Source organism: Antedon mediterranea, chromosome 9 (genome assembly GCF_964355755.1).
Source record: "Antedon mediterranea chromosome 9, ecAntMedi1.1, whole genome shotgun sequence".
Classification (NCBI taxonomy): Eukaryota; Metazoa; Echinodermata; class Crinoidea; order Comatulida; family Antedonidae; genus Antedon; species Antedon mediterranea.
In genome coordinates this window covers 16,095,459-16,110,217 of record NC_092678.1, presented here as the reverse complement: position 1 = coordinate 16,110,217, position 14,759 = coordinate 16,095,459, and the positions used below count along the sequence as shown (strand labels likewise).

The window sequence follows — 14,759 nt, the reverse complement described above, 5'->3', positions numbered from 1 at the left end:
ATTGAATAAACAACTGTGACATTCAATCAACCAAGCGATACTTTAATACAGTAAAACCTCCACACATTATATTACATTAGCAATAGCCTGACGAGATGAACCGTTTCTTTCCTTCAAAGGACCAAGTGCTGCCGAAATCATTGTCACTTTTATAAGTGAAAACATTGTTTACCCCATTTTTGTTCTACTGAAGTGATTAACTTTATTAAAACTACAAAATAACCTATTCAAAGTCTTATTTAATTAATCTTAATTTTTCATATTTTTGGGGGACAATACATCTTTAATAGTTGATATATCCGCTTACTTATTTCACACACATATGCGTTTAACCTATAACAAGGGCCATCATTCCATGTGTCTGTTGATTTCGTATTTTCAACCTCAACACAGTCTTCACCTTCACCGGGTTTATGATCATTTGGTTCTCATTTATCTGCATAAACAACAAAAGAAATTAATAACCTATAATACACAAACCACACTTTACTTACTACAGAACTACAAGTAAATTACAAAGAAAACTGTATTAAAATATAAGATAATTCAATTGATTATGTCTAAAACATTGAATGGGATAACTCGAATTACTCCCGTTTTTTCATCCCGATTTTAAACACACTAATAATAAACGCGTTCACACAAAACGTAATTTTGGTTTGCGCTGCTACTTTAAACAGTTTGAAAAATAAGAGTATAAGTTCTAAACATGGAGGTAAATACCTCCATGTTCTAAACATGTCTGAACATATATTTTATTAGATATTTCCAGGTATTTATGTACTTTTATATTTACTGCATTCTGTCGATACCCATGTGAAATCAGTCTCGCTTTGATAAGCCTATATCCATAGATTGCCAGTTGTAGGATTGTTTGCATAGAAAAATTCATTTTCACTAAGTATGCACCTAGTGCTGTACATTTTCATAAATCAGTTATATTTTGTTTAAGAACTTTTCATATAGCCCATGAACATCTCAGTAGCAACATACAGACGAATCGGATGTCACACAGCGGCGTACTGCAGTGGGGAAACTGTTTGTGTTTCATATAGATTAAACATATGTGGATAATACATTGACAAGCAGATTGGCAACTAAGGATAGGGAAAATGAAAAGAGACCGAGCTAGAGAAATGGCAAAATATAGAAGCATATTGAGAACTTTATGAGTGATGTGTCATGCAGTGGACACGGTGGTTTCGTTATTGACAAAAAGTCATACACCCTCTATAATTTTAATCTAATATTTTCCATAAACTAACCAGAGAGGGCGCACTAAATGTATACCCGGAAGCCACGTTTTTTTCTTGGATTTTGTGAGTGACCTATACAATTAACGAATTAGAGTATGGAACGCCGTTTACGCAACATTTTGATGATATGAATTTTATGACGCGATATGTGCCCGATATGTGAATGAAATGCATCGATATGAATTGAATGGCGCGAGATATGAATGAAATGTTTTGAATTGAATGCTTTGAATTGAATGTTTTGAATGAAATGTTTTGAATGAAATGTTTTGAATGAAATATTTTGAATTGAATGTTTTGAATAAAATGTTTTGAATGAAATGTTTTGAACGAAATGTTTTGAATGAAATGTTTTGAATGAAATGTTTTGAATGAAATGTTTGAATTGAATTGAAAAGTCAAACTATTGGCGGCGTATGTCATTCCCGCTCGCGATTTTGTTTTAACCTCTTAGGCCTAGGCCTGGGTACCCTCATCTCCTTTCCACGCTGTCATCAATATGGATCCTTTACAGAGAATCCTAACAGACCTGAAACATTGGAATACATATTTCCGAACCCAGGTCTGTTAGGATTCTCTGTAAAGGCAGCGTGGAAAGGAGATGAGGGTACCCACGCTTAGGCCTAAGAGGTTGAGAAAAAAAATCGCGAGCGGGAATGACATACGCCATCAATAGTTTGACTTTTCAATTCAATTCACACATTTCATTCAAAACATTTCATTTAAAACATTTCATTCAAAACATTTCATTCAAAACATTTCATTAAAAACATTGCATTCAAAACAATTTATTCAAAACATTTCATTCAAAACATTTCATTCAAAACATTTCATTCAAAACATTCAATTCAAAGCATTCAATTCAAAACATTTCATTCATATATCGCACCATTCAATTCATATCGATGCATTTCATTCACATATCGCGTCATAAAATTCATATCATTGAAATGTTGCGTAAACGGCGTTCCATATTAGAGCCTCAAAAACGAAAAAAATATGAATATTCATGAGAACATGTTAAATGAGCGGTTATTTTATCTTATTATGGGATGGCGAGCAAGAACGCGTGTTTCTTTGAAGCCATGGTGAGTAGTTGAAATTGATGGTCAGTTTTTAAAAATAATGTCTAAAATATATATACTATTATATTATAATATTTAGGTTAATTTGATTTGCCCATTATTCAATAAAATCTCTGGACTTTGGTACAGTGGTTTTGTGAAAAATGTTGGCTTTCTAAAAAAAATAACTCACCCAGGCCTTCTCTTCCATTTGTTGGTAACTCAATTTCTTTTGTTTGTTTTAGTAATTTGTATACCAACTTCCTTGCTGGAAAGGTTCGGGTATCTTATCGTCAACAATTTCCTTGTTTATGGTCTTAATTGAATTGGTTACAGCATTATACCGTTGCTCAGCCTCTGTTGTGCATTTATGCTGACTGCACTCGTTATACTTCAGACATTTTCTACACAACCGAAATTGCAATTCAACCGTTTGCAAAGATTGTTGTAGGCCTACTAGTAATGATGGTTTTTTCATGTCACGTTCAAATGTTATCGGTGACGCACAGGCAAAACATGGAAATTTACGTAGTCGAAGAGTACAGAAAATTGACAGAGACAGTACATACAAAAATGGTGGGAACACGGAGTTTCTACATTATCAAGCGACAGAATATGTTTACAATAGAACATTGAAACAAAGACAGTGCTGATTGGTCATAAAGGGTGAATTGCTCAGTTAATGAATTGAATTTTAAATATTGCATGAAAGTTGTTTTATTGAATTTTATCCTGTGACCTTGTTTCTGTTGATATTCATAAAGATAACAAGCTGTGCAATGTAAATCATCGTGTTGTCTCCAGATGTAAGGTGTAATTAATGTCGTTTGTTTGTATGCAGCTGATTGACAAGTATGACAAACATATGATGGATGAACATTTTTATCTTCTTCAACAATTTTAATGTTTAGAAAATTTAAAGTTTGTGTTTTGATGCTTTTAAGTTCATATTTTCGGTCAGAAATTTTGAATTTTATTCAAATTCTACAAATATTTAATAAAGATTCAGAAAGGAAATCCATAATTAGTATTATTCGTAGGCCTATGCCTAATTAATTATGTAATTTTTGTAATCAGAAATTTATTTACACAACACAAATAATACAATGAAATACAGTAAAATGATAATGTAAATAACGTTCTATGAATTATACAGGTAGTTCAGTGTATCCCTCTCTGGCTAGGCATCTTAATATGCCAAAATACTCACATCAAATGTCATTATAGTTTAAAAAGTAGTCTTATTTTCCAGGTGTGTGGAGATCTAACCAGTTTTTACGTCAAAACGAAAACTTAAACGGTGAAAGAATAAATATTGAAAATGATCGTTGAACAGTCAGTTTTCGGTGAAGTGACTACGTTCGACAGATATCAGACGATGAGTGCAAGGTACTTTGCGCTTTTTTTGAGGGCGATATTTAATTATTTACAATTATATCTATCGAATACGATCGTTAAAACTATCGTACTATTTTTACCAATAACTGAATTAATATTGCAGAATTTGAAGTATTACTTCATTGCTTGTTGTAAAACTAGTATATTTACTTGCAATTATTAATATTTGTTGTTAAAATTTTATATTATGATTGTAACGTTTAATTTACTAGCTTAGTAATTATCGCTATCTCTGCGATGTTCTCTTGGCTCTCGCGTTCAGTCAAACGTGCAGCAAAACCTTAACAACAAAGGCTTTGGTTAGCGTAAAAAATAAAAGCGCGTTGAAAACACAATTTATGTCCATAGTTATTATAATCGAAACCACCGTGTGGACTGCCAAATCCCAAAGAAGATAATGTGACAAAAAATACTTACTCATTTGGTACTTGGTGGATGTCTCTTGAAAACTTCAGATGGAAGTTTAACAAAGAGGCCTTGGGGGAATAGCTTAATAAATGGAAGCATTCTCTTTAAATCTATCCTTAGTGGCTTCAATAGTTTTTAAATATTAAGTCGAAACACAGTAGACTATTTAAAACTGTACATCTTTTTTTTATTATTATAATTTGTGAAAACACCCAACGTTTCACAACATATACTATAACAATTAATTATTATAAGTCAATTTACAAAACATGATGCAACATTATATACCATAGTTACGTTATTAATTGAGATTATCATCATCATTATCGTAATATTGTACAATAGCGAAACACAGACAGATTAACACTCTCCATATTTAACTTTTAACTAACTAATCTTTTTTAAAAAATTGTAGGAATCTGATAGTTATTGATCATTTTAAAAACAGAGATCAACGGACTTTTCCAAATTACCTTGAACATTCACCGATTAACTAGTTAATTGATGTTGACGAATATTACCAGCATATCGATTTTACAAAGTAAAATGGAAATTTATGAAATTATTCTTGATAGAATTGATTGCGTAACAATCACTAATTACCTGGTAACTCAATAATCCTTGTTCGAGTTTATTTTTGGATAGTCATCGTCAAGAGAGTGTCAGAAACACGTTAATGTGAAGAAAAGTTTGCATTAAAATTACCGTCCTCTAACAACTCAAGTGTGTTGATAGATAATGGCATACTACTACAATTTTAACAAATACATATTTTAAGTTTTTCTAACATGTCGTTGAGGCCTACGACGCGAATGATTGTAAGAAGAATGTGGCTTTCGTGCCCTCGGAAGAATGGGAACACTTTTCTTAGGTGAGGAGGATAAATACAGGCCATATTGCTTCATTTTGTTTCTAATCAAATCAGTATATGCTACATCATCTCTTAGCAAATTTTGACAGAAAATGGACTTTGTCATGTTAGGTTTTAAGACATATTTAATTTCTCGTCTGTCGTTCTTGTTAAGTCGTTCATCGTCAATACATTTGTTCATAGCTTGCTGCTGCCGTAATCGGAACTCGATGAGATCTTTGTCGAAATTTCCTTCATATTCTTTAATTTTTCTCCATAATGTTTCATTAAAATGTGTATACAACATGACGTCAGCACTATTCCATTCCCGTATTTTGGCTCGAAGTTCATCGTTGAGGGCGTATCGATGACTAGCGCTTCGTATTCCGTTCGAAACGTAGAGAATATCTTCAAAACTCCAACACATCAACTTCTTCAACAATATCAAAGATTCATCAAAATATTCAGTAATAAGAACTAAATCGAATTCAGAGTCCAGCTGCCGAATCTTATACTTGGCAGTGTAGTAGTCATCAAATGAGTCATGCTCTAGGCCAAGGTCAAATAATTGGCCGTTTTTAGCTCTTTTCCACTGGTAGAAATGTTTGTCGAGAAATAACTTCGGCGTTTTCATGAAAGTTTCAATAGGATTCTTATGACTTGTTAATCCAAGATGTTTAGCTATTTCAAAATAACCAAAAGCTGATTCGAAATTTGCGACAGGTTCGCGAATGATCGTAATGTACTTAGCATCGTGTATTACAGCGTCCATTTCTGGACGGTTGTATCGTACGTGGTTAGTAAGTAGATGATATCCAGTTTGCTTAGATGATGTGTTTAAACGTTTAGAGTTTAGAGAGAAGAGCGACGGTACCATGTCGCGGTTGAACAAATTTGAAAGAGAAAAAATATGTCCACTTTTACTAACAGCAAAAAGTAGATTTCTGATGTAGCCAAATCGCTCGAGAATGGAGGCTAGAGTTGTGCTCGCTGTCTTGTGTGTTTTTAGAAACACAATGTAATCGACTTCAGTACATTTCGCTTGTGTTGGTGAAGGTACACTTATGTTGCCATTGGTTTTATTACTGTAATACACATAGTCATTGTTTCCATCGATTTCACTGAAATTTAAAAACAAAATAGTAGTAAATAAATATACTGATTCTAGGTCTATAGTTATAGTTAGAATTATTAGTAGATCTGATTAACACAATTCACATAAAAACATGTTGTGATGGTGGTTGTATTTATCTATTCTTTGTACTCTAATTTGATGTTGATAGATACAATATAAACTTTCATATATTTTCAACAAATCAGGATAAATAAATATAGATTAATTTAAACTTATTGATTGTTAATTAAATGTTTATAAGAAATGCCACTTATAATTCACATTTCTAATTCCAAATTCATGAGAATTTTTTTAATTCAGTATAGTAAATTCTTTAAGGTATTTTAAATGTGTTTTGATATTAGTAATCGTTTTACCATTTGTATAATGTTATTCTAAGTCTATAGAATGTTATTTCATTCGTTTAATTAAATATTAGATAATATTTTGAGTAGGCCTTCTTAAGGTAGACAGAATTATTCTACAGGTATGTATATTGTTCTGGGTATTCCAAATCCATTGATCCAATTTGACGTTTTTTTTTATTATGTGACATTAAAATGGCACATTCAACAACAAAACTAAACAATTTTTTTTTTGTTCTGGTGGACAATACAAATATAAAATTTAGGAGGAAAAAATGTAAATAACTTACCGGCGATGATGAGCCCATAATGGCACAATGACATTCTTGTGCCAGCTGTTCTTATTCACTGCAAGTTCAAACTCCAGCATAATGACAACAGAGACGACAGAGACAAACAACAGAAAGGCCAATATGGTGCTGTTAGATCGGCATTTTAACAACGCCTGGGCTTTTCTCATCTTTGATAATGACTAAAAAAAAAGTAAAGTATAAAATGAAAATATTTATTCATTTCGGAATAAAATAGAAGAAAAAGTGGTATCAGAGATAAAGTTAAAAATATTTATAAATATAAAAAAATACAACAAATACATTAAAATACCACAAAGAACATATTTATATATAATTATATATATTTATATTTACAAAATGGGGTACATAATATTCTATGGAATTAAAATATTTTACATGATTTCATTTTATTTATCTGTTATTGAATTGTGAAAAATAGATACATTCGGAAAAATGTCCTATTTTATAATGTATTTATTGATGAGACATTACAAGAAAATGTCATTAACTACTATTATAAAAAAAAACAACATGCTAATCGTTTAGTAATAATAAAGTTACGATTTCTTTTAATTATACTCACATTTAATTTGGTTGAATCCTTTTTTTGTGTGGTCACAAAATGAAAAAAAAACCAATTCGACGAATTAAAATATTTAAATTTTCAGTGAAATTCTATTATCAATTAGTTCAATTCCTTGACGCGAAGCTATAATTTGTAGTATCGTTACAACAATACAGACTATAAGGTACTGTACCCCTTATTCAATTGGGCTCCCAGTCTTTAGTGTAATTCACGTCCAGTGGTTTTTTTAATGAACGACAGATCGTGGGTTCGGGTCTCCAGCAATAATTTACAATAACAACATGCAAAAAAATCTGACCACCAATATCAAAATCGATGTAATACCTTTATTGAAGGCGTGAACATACAACAATTACTAATGGTGTTAAAACGCCTTATCGATCCATTGTATTTCCATGACCCCATTAGAAGTACAACAATAGCACAATATCTATAGGTTTGTCATAATAATTAGTGCATTTGGACAGCATGCTTTCTAAATTTTAAATCATAAATCTTAAAATGGGCTTACCTTTAAAACTAGATGAACATTAAATCATTTGTTGAACCTTTTCAATACATCATTCCTCGGTTACTAATTACTTCTAAATAAAAAAAAAACAGTTTTATTAGTAGTTCACCAATTAATTCATTGGTCAAAATATAACTGTTAACAATATACATAAGGCAATTACATACCAAAATAGTGTTTTTTTTTCTTCATAAGTGGCATATAGGCATAAACACAATAAGAGGAATATTGAATTGACTGGCAAATTATGTATAGATTTTGACCATGAATATAGCCACATAACTTAATTACTCTAGTGAATCCCATACTTTGCAGACTAAATATTACAATACATAGCCTACATCAACAAAAAAAACCATGTTAATGCCATATTCTAGTTTTTTTAAAGAAAATAAATGGGAACTGTACGGTGTGTGGATGTATATTAAATTAAAATGTATTTGGGAAGGGGGAGGGGGGCGCTTAAAATAAGAAAAATAAAATAGAAACAATATCAACAGCGTTGATATTGAGGTCTGAAATAACATACCGTATTAAATGATATACACGTCCGTATTTTTTAATAAATTAAAACGAACATTTAAACAAAAACATTTCCACTGGTAGTTAGGTCTATAGCTGAGATCAATTATACCGTAATCCCCATACAACACACATTTTTTTCTTATTTTAGGAGCCCCAGATACATGTTAATGTCCGATTATGACCGACTTATTACGGAACAAAAAACATTTCCACTGGTAGTTAGGTCTATATCCGAGATCAATTATACCGTAATCTCGATACAACACAATTTTTTTTTCTTATTTTAGGAGCCCCAAATACAGTTTAATGTCCGATTATGACCGACTTATGACGGTGCAAAAAACATTTCCACTGGTAGTTAGGCCAATAGCCGAGATCAATTACAGTATACCGAATTATATCGAAGGCGTATCCCCTTACTTCGGTTATGTTTTTTTTTGTTTTGGCATGGTTGGATTTCCTTTTTTTTATATTAATTTATGTACAGCGCTTAGAGGTTTCACAACATTAGGCGCTATATAAATCCAGGATATTATTATTATTATACCGTAATTCACATACAACACATTCTTTTTTCTTATTTTAAGAGCCCCAAATACATTTTAATATCCGATTACGACCGACTTATTACGGTACAAAAAACATTTCCACTGGTAGTTAGGCCTATAGCCGAGATCAATTATACCGTAATCCCCATACAACACAAATTTTTTTCTTATTTTAGGAGCCCGAAATACATTTCAATGTCCGATTATGACCAACTTATTACGGTACATCCGTCGGGATTTCAAAGATGTCTGGGCCTCCCTGTAACCTAATAACTACTTCACAAAGAAAATAAAAGCGCCCCAAGTAGGCCTACATCTTAATGTCCGATTATGATCGACTTATTACGGTACATCCGTCGGGATTTCAAAGATGTCTGGGCCTCCCTGTAACCTAATAACTACTTCACGAAGAAAATAAAAGCGCCCCAAGTAGGCCTACATCGTAATGTCCGATTATGATCGACTTATTACGGTACATCCGTCGGGATTTCAAAGATGTCTGGGCCTCCCTGTAACCTAATAACTACTTAACGAAGAAAATAAAAGCGCCCCAAGTAGGTATACATTTTAATGTCCGGTTATGATCGACTTATTACGGTACATCCGTCGGGATTTCAAAGATGTCTGGGCCTCCCTGTAACCTAATAACTACTTAACGAAGAAAATAAAAGCGCCACAAGTAGGCCTACATTTTAATGTCCGGTTATGACCGACTTATTACGGTACATCCGTCGGGATTTCAAAGATGTCCGGGCCTCCCTGTAAGCTAATAACTACTTCACGAAGAAAATAAAAGCGCCCCAAGTAGGCCTACATCGTAATGTCCGATTATGATCGACTTATTACGGTACATCCGTCGGGATTTCAAAGATGTCTGGGCCTCCCTGTAACCTAATAACTACTTCACGAAGAAAATAAAAGCGCCCCAAGTAGGCCTACATCGTAATGTCCGATTATGATCGACTTATTACGGTACATCCGTCGGGATTTCAAAGATGTCTGGGCCTCCCTGTAACCTAATAACTACTTAACGAAGAAAATAAAAGCGCCCCAAGTAGGCCTATATTTTAATGTCCGGTTATGACCGACTTATTACGGTACATCCGTCGGGATTTCAAAGATGTCTGGGCCTCCCTGTAACCTAATAACTACTTAACGAAGAAAATAAAAGCGCCACAAGTAGGCCTACATTTTAATGTCCGGTTATGACCGACTTATTACGGTACATCCGTCGGGATTTCAAAGATGTCTGGGCCTCCCTGTAACCTAATAACTACTTAATGAAGAAAATAAAAGCGCCACAAGTAGGCCTACATTTTAATGTCCGGTTATGACCGACTTATTACGGTAGGCCTACATCCGTTGCGATATAAAAGGTGTTAGAAACATTTAATTAAACATTAGTAAATCTACTTACCATACAGTCAGTTTTTATATGTTAACATCACGTATAGCATCTAGTTAGACTGGACGAAAATACATAATGTCATTTAAAAAAGCACCTCTTGACTAAATCTCTTGTCCTATGACGCAACGAAACAATGCTATGACAATAGAAGTGGTAACTAATCAATATATTATGTAGTCTACAAGAATCTTAAGCACTTAAGTACTGTCTCTAAACAGAGATTGTATTTTAGCATACAAACGTATGTGTTAAAAACAGATAATGTAAAACATTAAAGGAAAAACTTGATATTTTTACAAACATCAATTTTATATGAAAACTACTTTACCACACAGTGGAGATATACAGCACTGATAATAATTTTCTATGAAACGCCAAATGCACTATCGGGGGTGGTACTATAGTTTTTTTTATAGCCAATATGACATAACAATTTTACTAGTGATGTTGATCGACATATTTATAAACAAAAGCTTATTTAAAATAATTTGTAATAAGATATTGTGCAATCAAGTTAATTTGAAATCCAGTTTATAAAGTTTAACAAACCCCATGGGAAATATTATCGTATGTAAAGATACATCACTGAGAATCTGAAACATACTATTATGTTTTAACACTACAGTGGGGCGAGCCTTGATTCAGCGAACATCATTTTTTTTGTCTAAACATGAGGGTAAGTTTTCCCGGCTTTTTGTTTAAAGGAACAATGTCATTGTAAGCAATGTTGAAGTTGAGCCATAATCAAACATCATACATAAAACGGCGCTGATATTAGGGGTAGGGTAGGGACATATCCTCTCTACCTATGTTGTTTAGGAGGGAAGGGTGGTCTCCTTCACCTTTCGAAACGGATATGCACCGTTGGATACATACACACTTTATTTGTGAAAAGAAAAACATTTAGAAAATCAAGACATTCAGATCCAATAATCGATAATATCTTGTTAGGCTGCAAAGCGTATTTTAAATACAGGGACTTGCACACGCTTACCTTAGATATAATTCCAACATTCATTTCAAAACAAAGGGGGTCCAAAAACAGCAAATAAAAAATCATTCAATCATGTCCAATACTCCATATTGTTTTGTTAGGCAGAGTTTATTATAACATACAGTGACATCCATTATGCTTACCTTAAATATATTTCCAATATTCACTTCAAAACAAAGGGTGTCTAAAAACAGCATAATAATGTGATACATGTCTAGAAGTATTGCACCGATTCCATTGCAGTGTATATTCATTTGTATTAACTTACATCATCACATAATCCAGTACAAGAACAGACTCTAAAGTATCTAACGACGGAACGGGTAACCCCATACAACTGAGATATTGTCAGAAGTGAATGAGAAAACGTGTACGTGAATATGCAAATTATCATTGACTAAAATTTACCTGCTAAACATGACACCTGGTGAAAGATTTTGGAATGCACACAATAACAACAACTAGGAACTTAATTTAGGGGTACTGAATTAAAGAAAATAACGCATCGCATTTTCATTGGTCAGTTGCCGTTTAATTCGAGCAATTAGCACGCACGCGTAGTTTAATAACTCTCAGTTTGTTACGAATACTTTTATGTTAGGGTGTGGGTGTCATTAATTTTATTGAGAAGAAACTTCTGTTCGATATTATCAAAGGATCATGTTTGCGAGTTTGAAATTGGCTCCGTCTGTCCGTCGAGTTTATCCGAGTGGCGTACAGCAACAATGGACATAAAAATAACTTATTTCAATATTTAGTATACTACTACTACTATTAATTTTTCTTTTTGTTTACTCTAACACTTTATTTCAACATGAATTGGTTTTTAGTTCTTAGATTAATACACAAATTGTGAGAAATTAAAATAAATTTACAATAATATTTGTTAACTTTATATTCTGATATATTTATGTAATTGTCTGTATGTGAAAGACATTTTTTTTCTGTTGGGAAAAAAATATCAATATCAATTTAAGCGTTTCTTAGGTCTAAGGTTTCTTAGTATTTAAGTTGACTAACATTATAACGAGTGTGATAGCCCATAATGTCATTTTGACACCTTTTAGATGGCATTTCATTTCGTAAGATATTAAGTACATCATTAATATTGGGTCAGAACTAAAGTAGTACTACAGAATAATTATTATAACATGCAACAATACAATGTTATAATATTCAGAAAAAATACAATATACTGTAATTGTTTTCAATCTCTAGGTCTACACGTATTATTACCAAGAAATAATTGAAAAAAAACAAACTATAACTTCTATTTTTTCTATGTATATAAAATATATAAATCCTAAGGCAATTTGCTTAACAAATCACAGTGCTATTGGTATCAGTAGCTGGATGGCAATTGACGTACAAATAAATAAGCAAAATGCTAAGTCAAAACGATAAAGTGAAACAGCCAAAAAAAAAAAAAAAGTTTTTTCACTTAATGTACACTATCGGGCATTTTACTTGGGGTGTAGGTCTAGTTTTAATTCGGCAATTATTACTATAACAAGCGCATTTATTGCAGCCATCAAAAATTACCTACTCGACAGACGAAATTGATTTCCAAGTAATACCAACAAATAAAAGAATTACATACCTTGTAATGTTGGAAATATCAGTTGGAAGATTTTTTTCGAATCGTACATGAAATTACTTTTCTTATTTAAAGATATTAACCAAGAAAAAAGTGCATACAACACCTGGCAACTTGAGTTTGCTCGTACAAACGTGCAGCTTCTTTACATTAAGAAATCTAGTGGTATTAATGCCTAAATTGGAAAGTAGTCCCGGACTGAGTTCTAGTTATGCTCATCTTTGTTATGTCGAGATTGGCACTGTAAACGTCTTACAATTGCGGATTCTGATTTGTTTGCCGTAGGCCCATTGCTACCAAGTTATTTAGCCATTGTTAGTCATTTATTGCATATGTATTTGGAGATTTGTATTCATCAAAGTAATTCGAGTTTGAACAATACCATGAAAGCCCCAGTGGTATAATGGTTATGACATCTGCATATCAAGCAGAATGTTCCTGGTTCGAATCTCGGTTTGGGCGGACTTTTTCTCATTCTCCTCATCTCTATCGTTTAAAATTAATTAATTCAATTTTAGTATATCACCGGGCGGCTTAAAATTCATGTTCCGTGCCGGATTTGTCTATAATATTAAAAATATATATATTTTTGTTATTTCAAAACAAAAAAACACAGGCCAAATTGCCTGAAAATTTGAAATCAAAGAGAAGAAAGACTTTAACAAAACCATGAGCTTTACTTAAATATAGGCCTATAAATTATTTTATATTTTCCGCCTTATTATACTCTGGGAGGAGATCTTTACTTCCTCCTTTATATGCAATACAAAGACCTAGAAAATATTAACCTTAGGCATATGTACCGAATAAAAGCAGTACGCCGGAGAAAAATGAACTCCCATAACAATCACAATAGACATACAAAAAGTGTTATTTATTCTAAAATATTAAACTAACAACATTCTCCGTAGTCTTTATAAACTTCTATAAACTATGCACAGTATGTAGAAGCATTCATCGTACAGTGTGTACAAATACTTCTCGTATTTCAATATATTAGCCAAGTACAAGAGCACACAAAGTGCAACTGGAGTTTGCTCTTTGTGTCATTTTCACGTTAATGTTTGTCTTGTTGTGGTATAGAGGGCAGTACAGTATATATTTTCAATTGTTATTCTCAGTTATTATATTATTTACTGTTGTTATATGTATTTAATTATTTTTAGTTCTTCATTATTGCTATTGTCAAAATATTATTTTTAGTTATTACTACTTCTTCACTATTGTCAAAATATTATGTTTAGTTATTACTACTTAATGTTTTGTAATTTGAACATTTCAGTGACCGACAGCGATCATGTATTATGCGCCTTGAGCACTCTTGAGTGGTATGTGCGCTATACAAATCTTGTTATTATGTTATTATGTTATTATGTCGGTGGGTTTATTTATTTTTTTTTTAATTGATTTGGTATTTTTGTTTTTTGTCTATGTATTTTAAGAATACACCTTGTACGAACGTGTGCCGCCACCGCTGTAAAGGTGTAGTTTCGATAAATATTATTGAACGATAAAATATACTAGAATTCAGGTAAAACTTTTTGTTGTTACAATAGGTCACATTTCTGATTGTACTTCTGGTTACTAGAAATCATTAAATGCTATAAGATGGGTGTTTAGAAAACTCAGATCTCAGATATATCCGAGTTTTCTAGATCTAGAAAACTTAGATTTCAAGATCTAGTTTCATTCTCAAACTCAAACAAATGGCCTACTTAATTTTAGTTGTATAATTCCTGTATAATCAAAGCATAGGCCTACTGGTATGCTATCCAAATTATCACAAACACGACATGTATCAAGTTTCAGATAAATAAAAGACTTTTATTACTCTGTAGTCTG

The 14,759-nt window shown here is 32.3% G+C and overlaps 1 protein-coding gene across 1 annotated transcript; it reads right to left on the bottom strand.

The window, feature by feature from the left end:
- Positions 1 to 4,567: 4,567 nt before the first annotated feature.
- On the bottom strand, positions 4,568 to 7,920 carry LOC140059017 (galactosylceramide sulfotransferase-like). Its single transcript, XM_072104829.1, has 4 exons — positions 7,846 to 7,920; positions 7,332 to 7,349; positions 6,746 to 6,927; positions 4,568 to 6,097 (listed from the first exon to the last, which is right to left on the bottom strand). The coding sequence occupies exons 3-4, from the start codon at positions 6,913 to 6,915 to the stop codon at positions 4,900 to 4,902; spliced, it is 1,368 nt and encodes a 455-aa protein (XP_071960930.1). The 5' UTR covers positions 6,916 to 6,927; positions 7,332 to 7,349; positions 7,846 to 7,920; the 3' UTR covers positions 4,568 to 4,899.
- Positions 7,921 to 14,759: the final 6,839 nt, after the last annotated feature.